The sequence below is a fragment of the Phodopus roborovskii genome, unplaced genomic scaffold (assembly GCF_943737965.1).
Source record: "Phodopus roborovskii unplaced genomic scaffold, PHOROB, whole genome shotgun sequence".
NCBI classification, from domain to species: Eukaryota; Metazoa; Chordata; class Mammalia; order Rodentia; family Cricetidae; genus Phodopus; species Phodopus roborovskii.
The window spans coordinates 15,424,561-15,447,835 of NW_026125397.1; the positions used below are offsets into that span (position 1 = coordinate 15,424,561).

General features: G+C 40.3%; 1 protein-coding gene across 1 annotated transcript in view; it reads left to right on the forward strand.

Moving 5' to 3' along the window:
* Window positions 1-23,275, forward strand: part of Tbc1d32 (TBC1 domain family member 32) — a 165,993-nt gene that overhangs the window by 20,322 nt on the left and 122,396 nt on the right. The window contains exons 6-14 of the mRNA XM_051175508.1: window positions 765-843; window positions 969-1,072; window positions 1,162-1,223; window positions 2,130-2,274; window positions 4,905-4,964; window positions 8,773-8,863; window positions 13,427-13,567; window positions 18,707-18,799; window positions 22,239-22,381. Coding sequence (XP_051031465.1) covers window positions 765-843; window positions 969-1,072; window positions 1,162-1,223; window positions 2,130-2,274; window positions 4,905-4,964; window positions 8,773-8,863; window positions 13,427-13,567; window positions 18,707-18,799; window positions 22,239-22,381 — 918 coding nt within the window. The remainder of the gene's footprint in view (window positions 1-764; window positions 844-968; window positions 1,073-1,161; window positions 1,224-2,129; window positions 2,275-4,904; window positions 4,965-8,772; window positions 8,864-13,426; window positions 13,568-18,706; window positions 18,800-22,238; window positions 22,382-23,275) is intronic.

Here is a 23,275-nt window from a genome sequence, read left to right on the forward strand (position 1 = left end):
TACCATTAATCATCTGGGGACCTATTTCCTGTGAATATATTAGCCTGGGTGATATAAACAACGATATTAATTTTGTTCCTGTAGCTTAGAAAATGTGAGGCAAAATTGTTTTTATTTAGTGGCAACTTATATTTCTCTAGTAGAATCATTCTTCTCACAGTATTTAGGTCTGAAAGAAAATGCAAGGACAGGCGCCATTTTAATGCTTACTAGTACCAGGCACATTTTAACTACTTTGAGTTCTCAGTCAGTTTATTTTGTGATATTTTCTCTGTGTTTTGATCATTAAAAATTAAAAATTTTAGGTAGTATTTTTTTTTTCTAGTGAGTAGGCACAGTTCCTAGAAAGACTCCCTAGTGTTTACTTAAGTTAAATAAAAAGAGAGAATTCCTGGACTTGGAAATGTGAGGTCTTGAGATGTAGTGTTGCCTGTGGGCCCACTGCTGGATGACACCACTGAATAAAAACTGTAGACCCTCCATGCAAGCCTCCAGCCGCATTACTCAGCACCTTTCCTGTGTTTTCTGCTCCCGTTACCGGCTATTACAGGATTTCACAAACATGCCTTTTGTGTCATCTGTTTTACTATTGGTTGTGGTTAATTATACTTTTGACTGAAGAAGAATATGCCTTTTAAAGTAGACATGCACTTTGTCTGGTTTTGCATAGTGTATTTTGTGTTTATTTTCTGTTTAAATGTGGAGTATTTCAACTGTGCTGCTGTGAGAACCCTAGGTGAGGATGCTCTGTCTCTTTTCTATAGGACCGGATTTTAAAGTTCTATGCACAGACTTTTACACTCTCACCGTTACACATGACTAAGGAAATTTATACAAGCCTGGGTATGTGTATTATATCACTTCAACTGTTTTTTTCTTATATGCACTTAAGAAGAATGCATAAAAAATGACTTTTTCCAGAAGCATTGGGTAGTATAATGTCTACGTATTTTCATCTTTGTTTTCAGCTAAATATCTGGAGTTATACTTCCTTTCTAGAGAAAATCACATTCCTACTCTTTCAGCTGGAGTAGACATAACCAGTCCTAATGTGATCCGCTTATTGAAAAAGGTATCCATTTATTACAATGTACAGTGTGTAAAGTAGATCTGTTATTTCAGAACTATACTATTTTGAGAGCTTTTGTACACTGCTTACAGGTTCGCCTTCTGAATGAGTATCAGAAAGAGGTGCCATCTTTTTGGATTCGTCACCCAGAGAAGTAAGTCCCTCAAGTCAGGCAATGTAAGGCGTGGGCTGTGCCCCTCAGGTATTTCAAAGGCAGAAGGAAACAGTGGCCTTCTGGGATTTATGTGGTTCAGTGTGCTGCTTAGGTTTTGCCAGCCCGAGGTAAAATAGAATCACCCAGGAAAGGAAGCCCTCAACTGAGGAATTGCCTTCATCACATTGGCCTATGGGGGCATTTTCTTAGCTGCACATTGACGCAGGAGGGCCTCCTGTGGACGGTGCCTTCTGTAGGTGCAGGGCCTGGGCTGTGTGAGGAAAGAGTTTGGTGAGAAAGAGGAAGCAGGCTTGAGGAGGCAAGCCAATACAGGGCCTCCATGGTTTCTGCCTGGGGCTCCCGCCTCAGGTTCCTTGATGATGGAGTATAATTTGTAAGCAAAAGCGGACCTTTTCCTCTTCAAGTTGCTTTTGGTCGTGGTGTTTATCACGGCAACATGGAAGTACACTAGGAAAGAAGGTATTAATATAGTTTTTCTTTGCTATTTGCATACTTAGCTGTGGAAATGGCTCCACCCAAATACTGCTTTTACGTCACCTACAACACTGTGAAACTGTGATGTTGAGGGCTTAGGTTCGTGGTGATGTTTGCTACTTTGGAGAAGTTTCTTAAAAAATTCTGATACGATTGTAAGAGCATCTGCGAGTCTAAAACTAAAAGTTAACATTTGGAGACTTGTGTGTTGAAGTAGAAAGAATTTAGGATTTTTAGAAGAGAAAAACTGCCTGTGGCTCTTAACCTCTGCCCTTTATAGAAAAAATACAAAAGAAATTCTAAAGACTACATCCTGCATTGTTATTCCAGAAGGGTAAGCACATCACTGGTCTCACACTCACTAACCATTGTTTGTTTATTTTATAAATGCCGTCTTCCCCGAACTCTAAGGTATATGGAGGAAATTGTGGAGAGTACGTTGTCCCTGTTGTCAGTCAAACATGATCAGAGCCATCTTGCTTCACAGAAGATTTTGGATCCCATCTATTTTTTTGCATTAGTTGATACTAAAGCTGTGTGGTTCAAAAAATGGATGGTAAGGAAAAATTGTTTTTTTTCTATCATTTTAGAGACTAGCCAGTTTTATGTGCTCGGTGTGTGCTGAGTTCGAATTGATTTTTCTGCGCATGTTAACGTCTTTAACCTGTACACAGATGGGTGTGGCCGAAGGTGGAGGTACCCTTTGGTGGCGCGGTGGGTATGAGATCTAAGGCATGGGGAGGATGTTTTCCTACTGAAAGTTAGGGTAAGATTTTAAGTGGTGATCCATTTGAGTCTCTATAAGATGAATGATCTGTCAAGGATCTTAATTTTAACCATTCTAAGCCTTCAAAACTTTTAAAGAGCCGTGATAGGACGTCAGGATTTAGGGTTCATTTTTCTTGGAGTTTAGAGCAGTGATTCTCAACCTTCCTAATGCTAAGACCCCTTAATACTCTTCCTCCTGCTGTGGTGACCCCCAGCCATCCAGTTATTCTTCCTGCTGCTCCATAACTGTAATTTTGCTATTGTTATGAGTCATAATGTAAGCATATGGTATGCAGGATATCTGATAAGTGGTTCCCAAAGGGGTGTCGACCCACACGAGAGGCTAATGCCTAGAATCAGTTTGCTTGCTGCTTCCCGCGCCTGCATTGGGGGATATGTTTAATGCCAGAATCTGGCAGTTTCCAGTGAAGCTTATGACCGCCCCAAACTGAAAGTCATGTTAAAGCAATCCTTATACTGTCACCTGTCAGCTAATGTGGAATAACAGAGCCCTTATCATGTAGCAGCAGCAGCAACACTGACTTGTGTGTTTATGTCTGTCTTTCTCACCCTGTCTACCCAGCGCTAGGTATTTGTCCTGCTGGAGCAGAGGGGACAGGGACTGTGTCACTCAGTATTCAGCAGAGCAGTTTGCCTACTGCCTAGCTGGCTGACTTTGTCTTTTGATGTTGGAAGCCTATGAAATATGTCTGTCCAGTTTATTAGAACCCAACTCTGTAGTGCTAGCCCTTACATGACCTATGTGTTTGATAGTCTTTTAAACTTATTATTATTAATTAAATCAATTTACTTAATTAGCCTAAATACCTTTTGTAGCCTACATCTGATACTTTTTCTTCATTTTCCCAAAGGTAAAACCAGCTTTATTGAAGACAATATGTAAAAAATGTAAAAGCACATTTAAAAAAAAAAAACCCTATATAACAACAAGGGATAACCATTAAGCCCTAGGTTTACATAGATCCATATTTACATGATATATTAATATGGTTAAGTTTTTGTCTTAAACAAAAATTAAGTTATATTCTGATAACTGTTTGTAAAGCTTTTTCACTTAACATTTTGATTTTTGATAAGTGAATAAGGGAGATCACAAAAAATTAAACACTAGAAAATCATTAAATTAATTACCTTATTTATGCTTATGAAAACAACAGAAATTTATTTCATCCCTTTGTCTAAGGTAAGGGTTGGAAGACATTTAATGCAAAGGGCCAGGCTTTGTGCACTGGACAGTTTTGGCAGCTTTTCAATCTAAATGATAACAGCCCCAGGGTGTTCTAATAAAACATTATTTACATAAATGCATAGTAGGTAGGTTTGGTTTCAGGGCTATCGTTTGCTGACCTTTCTGGTAAAGATATAGTAAGGTTTCTTTTTCAGAACTTTCTGTTTATAAAGCAGGTTGGTCCTGAACTCACTATGTACTTGAAATGGACTTGAACCCCCGATTCTCATGTCTCCATCTCCAAAGTGCTGGGCATTGTTCATGCCAGCCACTGTACTTGGAGGGACAGGATAATACTTAAGAAAGTTTCACTTATATATCACCAGCATATTTTCTTTAGTAAGACTGAGAAAGGTATTAATTTTTTTTTTTAAACATTATAAGCCAGAGGGCTAAATCACACAGGGTTTTGGTGAACTTCAAATAAAAGCACTGTCTAATTAATTAAAAATTCTACATCAGAATTCTGATGAAGTTTTCTAGTGATGTTTTAACTATTTTATTGTTTTTTAAATAAAATGATGGAACAAATGTAAATATTAAAGCTGTTTAGCTAAATGCTTATAATTTTAAACTAAAATACTTACAATTTTCCTTGTCTTCCTACAGTGTTATATATGTATGTGTTTTATTTCCATGTAATATTGGTCCTGAGGAAATAAAGCCATTTTGGGCATAGCCATTTATTTAAAAATAATACTGGTATAAAGTGGCAAATATGTCTTGTTGGAGTATCTCACCTTTGAAAATGTCTGTGCATGTAGTCAGTGTACGGTTAGTGGCATTGTGCATGTAGTCAGTGTGCAGTTAGTGGCCTTTTCCCCTCTCATTTACACTTTTCCCCACCTTGGGCCGTACACTGGTAGCTGGGCATACATATTAAAAAAAAAAAAACTAGTTTACCATTGAAGTTGGACATAAGTAATGGATTGTTGCCCTCATCTCTAATCTGTTACTAAATGGTGACAGGTTTTTTTTTTTTTTAATGTAATTTGCATTCTTGTGATTGCTATGGTTGAAGTTCATTGCACACAGGTGAAACCAGCTTGACATTGGTTATAATATTTTAAACCTAAGTTATGGTGTGGTTTATGATATTGAAAATGATGGAGGAAATGGATTTTAAATGGCGTACCCTTAATATTAAATGCTTTTCTCTTTAATTTTAGCATGCATATTACAGCAGAACTACGGTACTAAGACTGCTTGAAAAGAAATATAAATCTCTGGTAAGCACATGTCTGTTCTCATGCTGTGAAAGAATATCAGAAAAGAGATGTGGTATAGTGCCGTAAGTATGCAAAGTCGAGTGGTGGCGATTGACATTGGGTAATGTAGCGCTCGCTTTTAATATGACCTTAAACTCCTCATTTATGAAATGTAAAGAGATGAAAGTTGAGTCTTAAAGTACGATAAGGGAAACAGGAAATAGGCGAGTATGTGGCAAATTGGGCTGTCATAAATGATAGACTGTCTGGAGAGAAGCCATATTTGGAAGTATTAGCATGTAATTTGACTCAGGTTAGCTGTTAATCATGGAATTGCTTCTATGAAATACACTGATACACCACGTGAAAGTGGCATGGAAAAGCCCTGGGGAAGTGCTTTCGTGTTTGCAAAAATTGGTTTGATTTATACTAAATACAGCTGGGTACTATTAATGTCTTACCCAAAATATCCACGTTCATTGCTGTAGTGGAGCAATGTAAAAGGGGATGGAATGAAATGGAAAAGAACTCAGTGAAACTGGTAATAATTGGCAAACATGAAAACATGGAATTTCAAAGAGCATTTAAGAAGGTAACAAATATGGTTCATGCATTGAGGCAGAACCTGGAGTCTAGAGGCTATTTGAAGGCAGGATTCTTGAAATTGTGAATTTTTGGATTTGAGTAATGGAGCAAAAAGTGAACAAGGGAAAACTTGGTTTTGTGTTTGACGCAGAAACGTGGGAGGAGAAGGAGAGAGGAGCATTGGCCAATGGCGGGGCCTTTATTTGTTGAGATCAGTCATCCTAGAAAATGTGTAGAACAATTGACATAGATTTGTCTCTCTGTAATTTCCATTGAAAGGGAGATTTGTTGCCATAAATACATTTCTTGTAGGCAGGTCACCACTGTAAATCAAAGGGTTTGTAGCTAGCCTTGTGTTAGCCTCCTCCTCTGGTCATGGGTAGAATAGAATACCTTCCAGTAGTGCTATGAACACTAGTTGCTAGGATGAAGGCTCCAGGTCTTCTCCAGTTTGACTTCTCCATGTTCAGTGAGTTATATAGATATTTCTTTCATTCATTCATTCATTCATTCATTTATTTATTTTTAGTGATCCTTACCGTCAGTTTGTAGAGAGCAACCGCTAGTCTTGGCAATATCTTGGGTGGTTTGGGGTTTTTCATGGCGCTCCTTTGGCCAACGATTCTATTAGATGTAACCATCCCTGCCATCAGGAGTTTCACTTGGTGCTGAGAGATGTTTAGTAGCGGCTTTGTATCCCTTGATATGTGGTGATTCTATTTAGATTTCTTCTGTGTGTGTGTCTCTCTCTGTGTGAATATGTATGTTATATGTATGTATACCACATATACACATACATATACATCCACATATGTATATATGTATGTATGTATGCATGCATGCATGTATAATGTGCATTGGTGTTTTGCCTGCATATATGTCTGTGTGAGGGTGCCAGACCTCCTGGGGGCAGAATTACAGGCAATTAGCAGCTGTCATGTGGGTGGTGGGAATTGAACCCAGGTCCTCTGGAAGAGTAGCCAGTGTTCTTGACAGCTAAGCCATCTCTCTAGCACCATTATCTATGTATATATTTTAAGAAGTTTCTACCGTAGTCAGTATCCATACGATTCCCCCAAATGGCCTTAATTTTAGTTGTCCCTCCCTGTGCCTTCCCTTGGCCTCTATTCCCTCCCCCCCCTTTTTTTTTTAATGTGATCCTCCTTTTCCAGTCCCTGTTTTCCCCATCTTTCCATGGCTATTCTGTTTCCCTTTCCCAGGGAGACACCCCCCCCTCACCCCCCAGTGTCTTACTCTATGCTCTGTGCTTATATAGTTTGTAACCTTAACAGGTAATACAGATTGAAGACTTAATTAACATCCACATTTATGTGAATGCATACCATATTTGTATTTGGGGGTCTGGGTTACCTCATTCTGGATGATTTTTTTTTTCCTAGCTGTACCCATTTAGCCGTGAATTTCATGATTTCAAGCAACTCCTTTTAAATTACTCTAGGTGGTAGTCACATTTGTTGGGGGATGCGTGAGAGTGCCATAGAGAAGTGACAAAAGCAGCAGTAAGAGCCTGGGCAGTCAGACAGAAGCAGGTGATGGAAGTATGACTTGAAACTGTGACGGATAATTTGTATAAGATGATTCGGGAATGTCGTGTTTTGGAGGTGGGATCTGGAGACTGGCTTTTGAATGGGCATTGGTGAAGCCTTGGATAAAGGAATGATTAATGAATGCCTTTAGCCAAGGTAAGTAACCTGGTAGGAGAACATTTTTTTTTTTTTTTTGGGAAAGATGATGATGCTTGGATGTAATGAGTTTAAAATGCAGACCTTGCCAGGCATAGATCTGGACCTCTGAAGTTTGGTTCAGGCAAGATGGACGTGGAAACAGATTCTTAAGAAACCTGTGGATTTGATGATTTTCTGGGCACATTCTCAAAACCTAGCAGGTATGCTTCCAGTTGCCAGGTATTGAAAGGAAAGGGAGCAACATAAAAATGAAATGTTCAGATATCTAACAAAAGGGTAGTTTTTCCCTGTCTTCTCCCCATTGGGTCCCCACAGGTCAGCTTATGCTTTCTCTGTACCTTTGTTTGCATTTCCCACCTAGTTATACTCTGCCTGGCCACTGGCCAGAGCAGGTTTACCCGTCAGCCAGTGAAAGCATCACATATTCGCAGCACACAGAAGGACATCACACATCAACTGGGTACCTCTGCATTCCCAGTTCTTACCTGTTATTATACCTCCCCCGCCCACAATTAAGACTGATCTCCAACAGTTTTGTATCACCTCAGCCAACTCTCACCGGCTCCCATCTTACCAAGGGCATCCATTTTGTTCAGAAATTAGAATTAAAAGTCACCTATAAGTAGTGTGTCTGTGGGGCAGGAGTTAAGGGCATTTGTTGCTCCTGCAGAGGACCCAGGATCGCTTCCCAGCACCCATGTGGCGGCTCACAACCACCTATACCTCCATTGTAACCCCTCTTCTGACATGTCAGGCAGCTGCATGCACAGAAACACACACAGGCACATATACATAAGTAATATAGATACATAAAATTTAAGAAGCACCATGTCTGCTATGAAGGAGGTTGGAAATTTCTGCCACGGAGAATGGAGCTATGATCATCGAGACCTTCAGGGACAACAGGATTGGACATCATTTTTTAATTGCATCTTTGTTCTTAGAAATCTGAATGTTTTACATTAGTTTTTCGCAATTCTGATATTTGAGGTGGAAACAAATGCTAGGTAATAGTTGGTATTTTGCTGGGTGGCTGAGAAGAAAAACCTGTAAAGTCTGGGCGTGAGAAGAGACTTTTCTATTACTGGGCTCAGCCTGGTTCTGTAAAGATATACACACATCTAAAATAAGAAGGTATCTTGTTGCTGTAGTTATTTTATTATTTAAAACATTAACGCTGCTTACCTGCATGTGTCAGTGCACCATGTACCATGTGTGTGCCTGCCTGCTGCCTGCAGAGCCACCATGTGGGTGCTGGAAATCGAACTTGTTCTGTAAGAGCAAGTGCTATTAATCACTGAACCGTTTATCCAGTACCTGTACTTTAAATTTTAATACTTATTGGAGGAGTTTTCTCGATTTGTATTTTCTTAAATTACTTTTTAAAATCAGCATGCTCAATGATAGGATCTCACATAGTATTTCATGCGTACACATCATTGGACGTTTTAATAGCCTTGATTAATTTTTGCATTTTTGGACACAGTGGCTCTGTATTTCTGAAACCGATCAGTTATTATTACTATTTGTTTACTCAGATAACTACAGCAGTTCATCAGTGTGTTCAGTACCTGGAGCTGTGTGAGGCTGTGAAAGCTGATGGAATTTTGGGACACTCAAAGCATTGTGGTAAGTATTGTTTTCTTTATCTTGGATACTAAAATGGCTCACTTTATTACTGAAAACAGGTCAATAATGGCTTAAATTTCTTAAAAGTCTTATTTTTATAAGTCTGGTATTCATTGTACATGGTAGTATATTACTTTTAATATATGTGGTGAGCACACTTCACCCCATCATACCCTTCTACTTTCTCCTTACTTTCCATCCCCAGTCTCCTTTATTCTCCTAGACAGTCTGGACTCTGCTTTGATATCGTGTGTGTGTGTGTGTGTGTGTGTGTGTGTGTGTGTGTGTGTGTGTGTATTTGTATATACATGATTTAGAAGTAATGTGCAGATATATAATTTTATGTCTTTGAAATGTAGGAACTAAAAACAAGAGAAAAATGCATTTGTCTAAGACTGGCTTAATTTCTTAATCTCTAGTTGAACCCATTTTCCTGAAATTACATAACTTCCTTTTTCTTTGTGTCTGAAAACACTCTTCATTTAACCCCCCCCCCACACACAGACACTCAAATATATATGTCAATACATGGTTCCCTTGTTGTTAGACAGCTTGGTTGGCACCATGAGCTGGGATGTCTGGTCTGGAGTTCCACTGCCTGATTCAGTCCTTGTTCTGTGGTGCTTTGGCCTTGTTTGTTTAGCTAAGCATTTCCTTCTTGTGGTCATATTCCACTGCTTGGAATATGTATTATTCCACTCTATGTATTATGTATTAGAAGTCTGTAATTTTTGAGACAGAAGTCACAGAGATCTGTTTGTCTCTGCCTCTAGAATCCTGTGATCAAAGGTGTGTGTGTGTGTGTGTGTGTGTGTGTGTGTGTGTGTGTGTGTGTGTGTTTCCTTTTAATTTTACGGAGTTTGAACCAAAGAATTTTCTTTGAGTTGAAGAGCCCTTGATTTTTTTTTAAACAATGCTGAAATTATTAATGACTGTAGGTTTTTTTTAAATTGCACTGAATATTGGGTGTGTTTTGTGTTCTGAGGTGGCAGCAAGGCTCTGTGGGGCAGGTGGCGAACCCCGAGACTCACGTGTTTTAAGACTTAGTCCCCATCTGCTGGTGCTGTTTTTAAAGTTTGTGGAGGCTGTGAGAAACACTACACTGACTGGAGGGTTAGGTGGCCAGGGGTGAGGGCTGTATCTGGGTCTTGGTTCTGACCAGAGCACCTTCTACTTTCTGATTGAGATGTGAGGAGCCCTAGACTGCACCCTGTCAAACTGTGAGTTAACATAAACTCTGCCTCGTTGAGTTGCTTCTGTCAGATCTATCACAGTGATGAGGACGGTGACTAGTACAGATGCTTCTTTGTCTGATGCCCCCAGCAGTTGTTAATCCTTGCCAGTATCATCAGCTTCTTTTCCTTCTTCTTGCCTACTTTTGTCTCAAGAGTCCTCACTAAGGAAATGAAGAAAACATATATATGAACACTCCAGATATCCTGTGTCGGTGTGTACAGATGCCATGTTAACATGCCTATGCCGATACTCATTTTCTCCAGCCTGTAATACAGAGGTGTCTCAGTTGAATTTCAATTGGTGTGATAAAACACCAGGGGTATCAGCAACCTGGGGAGGAAAGGGTTTATTCCACATCACAGTTCATTGTCGGGGCATGAACTCACTGCAGGATCCTTGGAGCAGGAGCTAAAGCTGAGGCCATAGAAGAATGCTGCTCCCTGGCTTTCTGCTTGTGACCACCCAGTCTGCTTTGTTATAAACCCCAGAACTGCCTGCCCAGGGTGGTGCCACTCACAGTAGGCTGGGACCGCCCACAGCAGTCAGGAAAATGCCCCACAGGCTTGCCTTACAGGGAAGCATTTTCTCAATCACAGTGCCCCCTCTCAGGTCTCTCTAACTTGTGTCCAGTTGATTAAAAAAAAAACAAGCAAACAAACTCATCAGGACGAGTGTTGTGTTTTAGATTAAAACCAAAGCCAAAGCCAAGCCGGTCTTGTGCTGCATGTGTGGATGACCTCTCTGCTTGCCGTCTAACCTGCATGGGCTCTAATAGAAGTGTTCTGTTTATTTCAGGTTCCAGCTCTTCATTTGATGTCTATTTTCCCACACACAGATGAGGCGTCCTCCTTTAGTACGACATGCCCCCCCCATTACCAATTCTCTGCTTACCGCCCCCCTCCCCATTTCACAGATTAAACCTCTGTGATTCTTCGCTTGCTCCTCCTCATGTGACAGGCTGTTCCTGTTCACCGTGATGTGCTTCTCTTTTCTTTATTCATTCTGGGAAACTTTGCCTATTGCTCCCCTGACGCCCCCCCCCACACTCTGCTTGTTCTTATGGGAGAGTCCATTGACTTTCACGTTTTAGGTATTATGTATTTTTATGTAATGTAAATGTTAACTGAAATCTTCAAGTGCACATAGTTTTCTTGAATTCCGCACTGTATCTTACTTAATGTCACTGCTGGGATGTTCCATTGGCACTTGTGAAGCTATAATGCCAAAAACCCAAATTACTCTTTCTTCTCTCTAGACCCATTGTTTTCTTTATTGGAATTACTTAAAAATATAAGAAGAAACTTAACACAAAGCTAACAACTTTTATTATTCTTGTGACATCATTGTATAATTACTGCTAAGTTGTATTGATTTAATTTTCTTAAACATGTATTCTTATGTTTCCTCTTTATTTTGCTAATGCCTTTGTTTATATACTTTTTAAATGATTTATTTTAATGTTTTTGTTATGTGCAATGCATCCGAATGTGTTTTATGGGGGTATGTGCATGTGAATGCAGTTGCCTGTGGAGGCCAGAAGAGGGCATCTGACCCTGTGGTCCTGGGGTACAGGCAGTTGTATGTCTCCTAACATGGGTGCTGGCAACTGAACTTGGGGCCTCGGTAAGAATAATACGTGACCTTAACCACTGAGTCATTTCTTTAGCCCCTAGTTCATAATTTTGAAGTGGAGTCTCTTCAGATTTTGACCCTGTTTCATCAACTTTCTGTACTGCCGCCGAAGTCCATTCCTGACAATCCATGCTTGATTGCATCTGTCTTCCTAAAATTCGCCTAATATCTTCCTCCTGGCGTCTGTCGCTTCTGTGCCTCATTCCTCCATGAGCTATTACTTTTACCCTCATAGCTCTCCCCCTTGTCTCCTGGTGCTCCAATTATACCATGCTGTTAGCGAACCCTGAACGGAAAACCAGGTTTCATGCTACCGAAGTAGTTTTCAAGGTGTGTGTCTGCGTGTCTGTGTACATGTACACATGTTTATTGACTTGGTGTGGGTGTCCATGTGTGAGGATGATGTGCATCTGGAGATCAGATGTCAGCTTCATGTGTCATTTGTGGGGGACTACCTGCCCCTCTTATGTCCGGAACTCTCGCTAGCCTGAGTCTTGCTGAACAGGCTAAACTGAAAGGCCCAGGAGCCTCAGGAGCATACAGTTTTCACTTTCCCTGTGCTGGGATTATAAGCATGTGCCACATGCTTTTTGTTGTTGTTTGTTTTTAATGTAGTCTGGGGGATGAAATTCAGTTCCTTGTTCTTTCAAGGTAATCAGTCATTGACTTAGCTATTTCCCTAGTCCTTCTGAATAGTTCTAAATACTAGTGAATAGATTAGGATCCTGTAAGATTAATACTCAATACCTTGAATATATGGGTGATGGATAAATGAATGGAGAATATATATTGGATGATGCGTATTTTAGAGATTCTAATTTTAATTGCAATTTTATTTAATTTTAATTGTAATCAGTATAACCTACTGTATGTAGTACAAGCTGAATAGCCCTTATTAAATGCTTGGGACCACAATGCTAAATGCATTTTAGTGTTTACTCAATATTGGGATATTTCCATAGACTTTATCTGTGTTGCCCTTTTATGTGGTTTCTCGAGTTTTATTTCTGTAGCTGAGATGGAAAGCAGCAGATGAGAAGAAAGTTTATTTGTCTGACAAGGCCAGGCTACAGTCCATTATTATGGGGGACACAAGACAGGGACTTAAAACATCACATCCACAGTTAATAACAGAGAGAATAAAAACAGGTCTGTGCTCACTTGCTCTCCGGTGGCTCTTTTCTATTGTTCTGGACCCCTGCCTAGAGAATCCTGCCACCTACTATGGCCTGGGTCTTTGTTTATCAATTAACAATCCAAATGATTTCCCAAGGACATGCCCACAAGCCAACCTGATCTAGATATTTCTCATTAAGACTCTCTGCCTAAGGGTTTCTAGGTTGTATTGACAGTTAAGATCAGAACAGTGGTAAAAATTAAGTCATTTTTTTTATTGACTTCTCTTTTCCCCTTATTTTTGACATCTGTCTTTGGTGATGAGTAATTTTGGCAGTATGGCGATAGTTTTAGATTGAAAATGGGCAATAGTGGTTACCAATTTTATAATGATTGCTCCCTTCAGATCTACTGTAAAAGGTTATTGGAAACATTAAGGAAAATTCATATGAAAAGTTTATAACAACAGTTTGTCCAATGTAGATGATATCATGTTTGATTGTCTGGAGGGGTTGAAGACAAGTATTATGAAATATAATGTTATTAAAATAGATGATCTTTTTTTTCTTCTCTTTTAAGGAAACAAGCAAAAAAATTTCTACTACTCAGGACAAGAGCTGCAATATATTTATTTTATTCACTCACTGTGCCTTTTAGGAAGATTGGTGATCTATACACAAGGCAGAAAATTATTTCCCATAAAGCTGAAGAATAGAAAAGGTAAGTGTAATTAGGATGAATGAGTAGGTAAATTTACAGCACATAGATTCCTATTCATAAATTTGGCTTAGTATTTGTCATAGTCACTATTCTATTGCTGTGAAGGGACACTGACCACAGCAACTCTTATATAAGAAAGCATTTAATTGGGAATTGCTATACTTTTAGAGTTAGTTCATTATCATCATGGCCGGGAGCATGGTGGCATACAAGCAGACATCACGCTTGGAGAAGCATCCAGATAGGCAGCAGGAAGAGAGAGACACTGAACTTGGATCGGCTTTTTAGACCTCAAAACCCATCCCTGGTGACACACTTCCTCCAACAAGGCCACACCCATTCCAACATGGCACGCCTCCTGATCTTTCTCAAATAGTGCCGTTCATTCCATGATGACTAAGCATTCAAGTCTATGAGGCTATGGGACCATGCTATTCAAACCACCACAGTATTTCTTGGCACCATATTAGATTGCTCTTCATTGCTGTGATAAAATACTGCGATCAAAAGCAACTTGAGGGGGAGAGGCTTTGTTTCATCTTACAACCGTGAGAGGAAGTCTGGGAAGGAATTCAGTACAGAAACCTGGAGAATTCAGTAATGAAACCTGAAGCAGAGGCTGTCAAGGAGTGCTACTCAGTGGCTTTTGGCCGGATGGCTTGCTCAGCCTGCTTCCTTATACACCCCAGGACTAGTTCCCCAGGGGTGGCACCACCCACAATGGGCTGTGACCCCTCCCATCAATCATCAAGTAATAAAATGTGCACCTGGCTTTTGTATAGGCAATCTGGTAGAGGCTCCCAGAAGGTTCTAGCTTGTAGTAAGCTTACAGAAGACACTCACCTGCATAGGCACTTAGCTGTATACTTTTTAGTCATATGTACTGTTGAGAGTTTTTCTTTCTGTATTTTTTTTTCAGTTTCAGTATATGTTTATTACTGTATATGTATTTAATTATTTTCTTATTTCTCTTTTCAAAACCCTAGACTAGATATACTTGGTAATTCAATTCTGCATGTGAAACTAGGAGAATTTTGAAAATTCTGGCTAGCCTACAGATTGTGATCTTTTGGGGAAGCTACTCGCCCTGTGTTGCTGTTTTTCAGCTTGTAGTCAATGATGATGAAATTTTGTGATCCCAGGATGTGGATGTGCTCTATAGTTTTTTTTTTTTTTTTCTCTTTCTCTTTTTCCTTACTCTTCTGCCCGCCCTCTGCCCCCCAATCAACTTGACACAAGCTACAGTCATCTGAGAGGAAGGAACCTCAGCTGAGCCAGTGCCTGCATAAGATCAGGCTATACGGCCTGTAGGGCATTTTCTTAATTAGCGATGGGGCCACTCCTGGCCTGGTGGTCCTGGCTTCTCTAAGAAAGCAGGCTGAGCAAGCCAAGAGAGCAGTAAACAGCCCTCCTCCATGCCTTCTGCATCAGCTCCTGCCTCCAGGTTGCTGCCCTGAGTTCCTGCCATGCTTGCCTCAATTTTGGACTTAGAAACTTTAAAATGAAATAAACCCTTTCCTCCCCAAGTTGCTTTTCGTCATGGTGTTTTATCACAGCAACAGAAAACCAGACTGAGCCAGACATTGGTACTAGGTTGTGGAGTGTTGCTGTGACAGGTGGGGTCATATTGTTTGCAGGAGGATTGTGGACCGACTTTGGAACTTTGGGCTTGAAAGGCCATTGAGTGTTCAGAGCTCTGTGGACTCCTCTATGGGCGTTGAGATGTTAAGAATGTTGAGAACAGATAATGGAGGCCTGGCTTGTAAAGTTTCAGAGGGATGTGGCAGAGCCCCTTAATGAGTCTGCTGGGGCATTTTAAGTGATAGTTTGAATTAAGGATCATTAAAGAGAAACCTAGGACTGAAGAATCAGCTGTGCTTAGAAGAGAGCAGTATCAGCAAGGCAAAATCTTCTGGGGGATTGTTTCCTCAGGTCAGCACACAGAGGCTGTGGTCCAGGGGTGGCCAATGCTGCTCCTTGTGCTGGCAGCTGAACTTGGTAACGAGGAAGAGTCAACTGGGTACTCCTGGTCATGGAGAGCAAGCAAGGCTTGGCATGTGAGAGTCTAGGAGAAGCCATTGGTGAAGAAGCTAATTATAATAGAAGCCCTAAGATGCAGGGTATCATGGAGAGAAGTTGAGGGTATCTCCATGTGACAGGGTCAGAGTCCCTAAAGGGAGCTTAGGAGAAGCCATGATGAAGGTGTAGCCCAGTTGCAGGAGAGACTAGAACCCATGGAGCTACCACCACCTAGGACAGCAGCAGCTGTGGACTGAGCCACTCGGAGCCTCCTGGACAAGCTGCTTGTGACAAGCTTGACAGAGATGGCCAAATGGAGCCGTTTGGAGTCAAAGGATTGTGGCTGGGCCCCCTACATCAAACACCGAACCTTTCACACTGCTGAAAGTTTGTTGTGCTTTGATTTGATTGGCACTGTGTCCTGAGTCTCCCATCTTAAGGAAGTATGAAATTTATATTTTATTTTATAGGTGTTATGATAAAGTACTAGGGGAAACTTGGCGGATTCCATGGCAGGTGAGGGTGACCCAGGTGGGGGACAAGCTTGCCAGGCAGACAGAGCTTAAGTGAGAAGTTTTATTAGGAAGGGAAGGGGGGAGGAAAGAGGTGAAGAGTCTCAGAGACAGAGAGAAGACAAGCGAAGAGGGAGACAGGAAAAGTCCCATCTGCCCCAGGGGAACAGCGGGAAAGAGATTGTAAGTGGGCCAGGGTCCTTTGAACCTACATCAATGCATTCTGCCAGGGGACAGCTTGGGAATTTTTGATTTAGTTCGGTTTTCTGTTGCTGTGATAAAACACCATGACCAGAAGTAACTTGGGGAGAAAAGGGTTTATTTCATTTTAAAGCTTCTAAGTCTATCACTGAGGAAAACATGGATGGAACTCAGGGCAGCAACCTGCAGGCAGGAGCTGATGCAGAGGCCATGGAGGGGCGCTGCTTACTGGCTTGCTCTCATGGCTTGCTCAGCCTGCTTTCTTATGGAACTCAGGATCACCAGCTCAGGGATGGCCCCACCCACACTGGGTTGGGCCCTCCTGTGTTTTTATCACTAATTAAGAAAATGTCTTACAGTCTTGTCTGCAGCCTGATCTTATAAAGGCTGTTTTCTCAGCTGAGGCTCTGTCCTCTCAAATGATTTTCTAGCTTGTGTCAAGTTGACACAAAATGGCCCAGCACACAAGATGGTGTGGAGGAGAGTATCATATCATATATTATTATATTATTTTTATTCTGTCTCATTTAATTTAGCAAATTGAGATCAGTTATCATTGTTAATTCTAAGATTTTCTATCTGTAGTAGGAACACAGTTGTTGAACAGAGTTCAACAAACCTGAAAAGTGACAGTAAATAATCTGGCCTTGGTGGATAATATGGTATGTCTGGTTGTTCAAGAAAGTTCGTGTAGCATGCCTGAAGCTGCTTTCCTTAGAGTAGCCTGTTTGCAAGCTTGACTCTTAGTTGGCATATGGGAAGTTGGACTCTTTCTAATCCCAGTGCTGATGAGGATGCTTAAATTGTTTGTACACTACCCCGTGTGCTTAAACTCTTTGTACAGCATTGCTTTTTATGCTGAACACCAGGTTTGCTTTTGGAAGTTTAAAATGTTGACATGTACTGGCAGAGGGTATGTATTTCCTCCCCCCTGCCCCACCAATAAGAACCTTGAGCGCTGCATCCCTAGATTCCTAGTGAGTTTTTCTGGAGGGATTGAACACATTCTGCCTGACTCCTCTGGGAGAGGCCCTCACAAGCTTGTGCCTGGTTTGCTCTTAATTTCGTCTCCAGTAAACTTTCTTTTTGATTTTGCTTTGCATAGTTTTATTATAATGTGTCATGTGAACATGATTGTATGGGGCCTATGGGTCTAACAACTCAATCAAATCTGAACGTGGTTTTTGGGACCCCTGACACGTTTTAATAACAGAAAATCCATTCTTAGCTTGTTAGCCTTACAGAATCTGGTCATATGAGCTCTAGTTTATTGATGTTGTTACAGTCTATTTGTCATGAAACCTCTTGTCCAGTTGTTTTATTTGCCCTAATCTATTTGAGCTCCCCGAGAACCGACAGGGCACTATGTACTTCTCGAACAGTGTTCAAGGCTATGCCGGATAGTTTAAAACAGTGTGGGGACAGCATGAGCTCTTCAATTACAGAAGAAGTATTTCATATGATATTGCTGGCTTTTACAGAACTCGAAAGACTAGTGACTATCCTTGATATTTTTGCAGGTATTCGGCTTAACTTTACATGCTTCTCATCTATAATAAATTTAGCATTTTATGTTCTTATGTTTTTGGTTTTGAGTCTAGCCTTCAACAGCTGAGCCATCTCTCCAGCCCTACATTTTATGTTCTTTATAATGATTATATTTTGCTCTATCAAGAATCACAGTTCATTTCAAAACTGAATTTGAGAATAACAGAGACCAGCAATCAACTTTAAATTACATAGTTTTTCTCAGAATGTTTTAATGAAAGCTTCTATAGCAAGTCTTGGTAAACTATAGCCTGTGGGCTAAACCTGGCCTTCCATCTGCTCTGCATGCTTGTGAGCTAGGCATGTCTTTTAACTACTAAAAAATAGACTATTTTGTGGCATGTGGAAAATATGAATTCTCAGTACTCATGGCTTACACTAATTGTTTATTTGTTGATTGTATATGGCTGCCTCATGCTACAGTAGCCAACTTGAATGCTTGTGATGAGATGATTTAGACACAAAGCTGAAGTTGCTGTATCTTTCATGGGAAAAAAAATTGCTGACCTTGTTTTACTGTGCTAAAAAAGTTAGCTGAACCAACATGTTAAGCTGAATTTTACTTATCATAGTTGAATTAATTTAAATAGCCAATGGTGAGACTCATGCATCTGTCGTGGATTTCAGTGATCAGCTCAGAACAGATGTCAGAGCTGTGCTTTAGCATAGCAAGGCAGTGGGGTAAGCGCTGCCTTCTGACTGCCTTCTTTTCTGGGGTTAGGGTTTTGGATCGTAGATTTCTTCTGCCTGGGTTTACATAGGAACTGTGATGCAGTCTTTCAGGTGAGTGGAATGTAGGTGACTGTTATTTAGGTTGTAAGCATATTACAAATTACTTTTGTTTTCTTCTTTTGTAAAGATTCAGTGTCTCTCACAAATCTGCTGGTTTTGTTTACTCAACTCATCTATCATTCACCAAGTTGTCCAAAGATGACATCAGTTGCATATTCAGGTAAAATGCCCCCCTCCCTAAATTGATTGGTTGATTGATTAATTGCTGTACTAGAAATGATGCATCTCTTTTAAATGGAGGAAAACGAACAATCAAAACATTTGAAAGTTCTCTTTGAGTTACTTACCAATTTTGGTAAATAGGTTTATTAAGACTCTGTGTACTTGTAAGACATTGCATTGGTTCTGAAGTAAGCCATGAAATTTAATTTTGTTCATAGATATCTTAAGACATTTCTAATTTATTAATGTTTTAATTTAGATTTGGTTTTGCTGAGAATTGTAATGTTTTCTTAATATCAAGATTCTCAAGTGTTATAAAAAGAAATTGTATTGATAGGTGTGTTCCCATTTTGTTATTTTCTGCCTTTTGTGCTTTCATGGTGTTTTGTTCAGCTGGTTTGTTTTCGCTGGTTTTAGTTAGGGTTGCTATTTCAGTGATGAAACACCATGGCCAAAGCAATTTGGGGAGGGAAGGGTTTGTTTGGCTTATACTTCTGTATCACTGTTCATCATCAAAGGAAGTCTGTAAGGAGTTAGGTTTTCCCCTGCCGCCCTGGATCCACCGCGGCAGCAGCCCCAATTAACACACAGAGACTCTGTATTAGGTATGATGCTGTTGGCCAGGTACTAGTTTCTTATCGGCTAGCTCTGTCTACAGTATTAATCCATTTCTATTAATCTAATTATTTCCACGTGGTCTCATCTTACCAGAGAGAGAGAGGCCTCTGGCGTTCTGCTCTCTCTGTCTCTCCATCTTGACTCCTCCTTACTACTTCCTCTTTCATCCTTGTCTCCTAGTCCCGCCTATCTTCCTTTACTATTGGCCAACAGTGCTTTATTCATTAACCAGTATGAGAAACATATATACATAATGGCATCTCCCATCAGAAGTCAGGACAGGAATTCAAACAGGGCAGCGACCTGGAGGCAGGAGGTTGGAGGCCTTGGAGGGGTGCTGCCTACAGGCTTGCTCAACCTACTTTCTTATAGAACCCAGGACCACTTGCCCAGTGGTAACCCTCCTCTCAACTAACTCTAGCTTGTATCAAGTTGACATAAAGCCAGTCAGCACAATTGACCCCATGTCTGCTTAACACACATAGCTATCACCTCTCCTTCCTCATTCATCCCCAAGATCTCAATATATTAGGAATATCACGATATATAATATTCCAAGTTTTAAAAGTACCAGAGTCTTTAAAAATTCAGATACTTAAAAATTCCCTTCCCTCAACAGCTGCAGTGCTTGGGAGAGTAGCCCCTCCACATTGCCTGGGCAACACAGTAGAGGTAGCCCTAAAGGTGTGGGCATGGGGGAACTAACCCTGAGGATGTGAAGACAGGAAACTGGCCCGCCTCTTGCTCATGGCTCCAAGGGTGAACTGCCAGGGCAGTGCTGGAGAGCTCACTCTGGTGGTGGTGGTAGTGGGGATGGTTTGGGGAGATTGCAGGGAGGAACTGGTGGGCTGAGCAACCTTGCTCACCCCAACATCCACCCCACCCACGATCTGCTGGAGCATATGAGATAGTGTTGTCCTACAGGCCCTAAGCTGCAGGATCTCCCTGACCCAGGGCAACAGCAGAATATCCTAGAGGAGTCCCATTGAGAGTGCAACGTCTGTAGTGTAGCAGAAACCAGGGGCCTTGAATCAGACCAGTGACCCTTTGCAGTGAACATTTGCACATAAAGATATATGGATAGAAGGGTTTACTGCGTGGCTCGCTACCTCACACTGCTGCTTCCATGATGAGATTTCTTTTCCCCCTTATCTCCTTCTTTTCTCTTAAATTTTATTTTATTTTACTTCAGGGGGGTGTTGCAGGGGCAGGAGGGTGTTACAAAGGGATGGGAAATGAATGGGATTGAGATGTATGATGTGAAAGACACAAAGAATGACTAAAAGAAAGTTAAAACATTTCAAAAATTCAAACTCTTTAAAATAGTGAATGTCTTTTAAAACCCAACTCTGGGGTCCTTTCAAACCAAAAATAAATGAAATACTTTCTTACTTCATGAGATGAGGGAAGAACTAGGTGCAATTACATGGTTCCAATCTAAATTTGTTACTTCCAGAATTTTCTTTTGTTAAGTGTAAAAGGGAGGGGGGGGGAATAAGCATGTTTTAGTGTAAATTTCTGTTTGTCCTTATGTATGTTGACCAGCTTGTAAAAATGGTCAAATTATTACCATTTAAAATAACTCCTACTTCTTTGTATATCAGTAAAAATCTCCAAAGTGAAACACAATATCACAAATAAAATCTAGACCATATTCTTCTAAAATTGGGAAATAGCTTGGAAATGCTAAAACAAATTCTGAGAGGAACTGGAGTAATTAAGAGAAAAAAATGAGTTGGGCTACATATTAGTCAGAGAATATCTCTATCAGCCAGTATATATTTTCTGTGTGGTTATCATAGTTTACTGCTCCCAACTGGGTTCCAGGACTCTCTCTGTGTCTACAGCATTTACACAAACAGTGTACTAGTGTAAGAGCCCTGTTGTATGCCTCTACAGCATCACTTATAATCAAAATCATCTATGATCTTTACTTGCTAAAAACAATCAGTATTTTGGCTTACTGTCTGTCTGGTCGACTGTCTTTCTTCTCAGACTGCAATGCTTGGGGCATTGTTCAGTAGGCATTTTCTTGATCATGTGAATAGCTATGTGCTCTTTGATAATGTTTGTCATTGGAAAGAGGGTTTCTCATTTGGAACTGATTTTTGAAAAAATCACTAAATCCTTTTTTGTCAGGTATGAACTTAGCATGCTTATGGAATGAAGACTACTGTAACATGAATTAAAAACTTGTTAGTTTTACTCTGTCTTTCTAAGGCACTCATATCACATTCATGTGAGGAGGTTAGATTGACCCTCTAATATTAAAACATTGCATTTATTTCGGTGGCCAGTCCAACCATGTCACACTTTAGGCTTTCTAGCTCAGGTTTCCAAGGATGATCTGAGGAACACCCTGTTTCCCCTGCCTTCTGGAATAGCACCTTCTGGAAATGTCAGTTTTGTGTGTCTTCTTTCTACTCATATTTTATCTAAATGCTTCATGTAATTATCTATTAAGCTCATATACCCAAATGCATTAAGAAAATGAACAAAAGTGAATATAATGAACTTGTTTTCTTGGAAGTAAAGAGTTGAGTTTTCTTTCAACCATACCTTCAGTATTAACGTATCATTTGGTGTCTAGCTGAAAAATGTTATATTGTCTATTGTCTTTTTTTTTTTTTTTTTTTTTTTTGTATTAGCCTGAAGAGATAGTAAGCTGATTGAGATAATAAGTTTCAGGCTCTAATTGTCATCTTCTGGGCTTTCCATGTGTGATTTTAGGTCAACTGGATTCCCTGTGAAATGGTAGATCATGCACAGAGAAAAGCAGTTCTTGGTAGTGTTTTGACTTTCACCTTTCTGTTTCTTAGAGAATTTTTCTCCTGCAAGTATGGTGACTGACATCCTGCGGATCCTCTGCGACCAGAAAGAGTGTGCTGTTGAATGCTTATACAACAGCACGGTGACAGAGACACTTCTCCAGCCCATTCACAACTTGATGAAAGGAACTGAGGTGGGTGTCACTAAAGAGTAAAGGACCTCCTCAATGGCTAGTGTAGGTCCATACTCAGTACACCTTTATTTCTGACAAGGTTGATATGTTTTCTTACAGATAGTTCTTACATGAGTTGTTTTGCTCATATGGATCCTTATTAAATCATAGTTTATGCAGTTATTTGATATATTAGTTATGATGGGAGGCAGGAATACACACACATACTACATCTTATTTTAGTTTCTATTCAAACTTAGATTTGGTGATGTGAAAAACTTAGGAAAAATTTATTCTATTAAGAAGCTATTTGTCTTGTGAATGTAATAAATCTTGTGAATGTCTCATGTATTTTAATGACAGTTTTATAGCTTTTGGAAATATGATTATTTTCCTGAAGAGCCAACTCTGCAAAGTAGGACGAACTAGTGTGAGAAAGAAGGCATGTGCAGTCTAAGAGCTGAACAGCTGCACTGTCTTCCTAGTTCACACTGTGTGCTCTTAGAGCTGAATAGCCATGCTGTCTTCCTAGTTCACACTGTGCGCTCTCAGAGCTGAACAGCCATGCTGTCTTCCCAGTTCACACTGTGTGTTTCCTTGTGCTAGAGAATTTCACCAAAGAGGCTGACGGAAGAGATCTGTCAATGCTAGACACCCAACACTGATGGAGTTGGTTTTCGCTGCACCAGGATGGCTGTGTGTCCAACATAGCTCTACACTTCTTTGACTTAAACTTCTTGTCAGTGACTTTAGAGTACACAAGAAGGTTCATGTCTGTTATCTACTTTGGAGCATCTTTACTTCTCTCTTTGCCCTCCTGGGCCACACTTCATTGGGTTATAAAATACTTCATTGATTGTTGCTTGCTGTATAAATGTCACCGTTTTTAACTTTGCATTTACCAAGTTGTCTGTG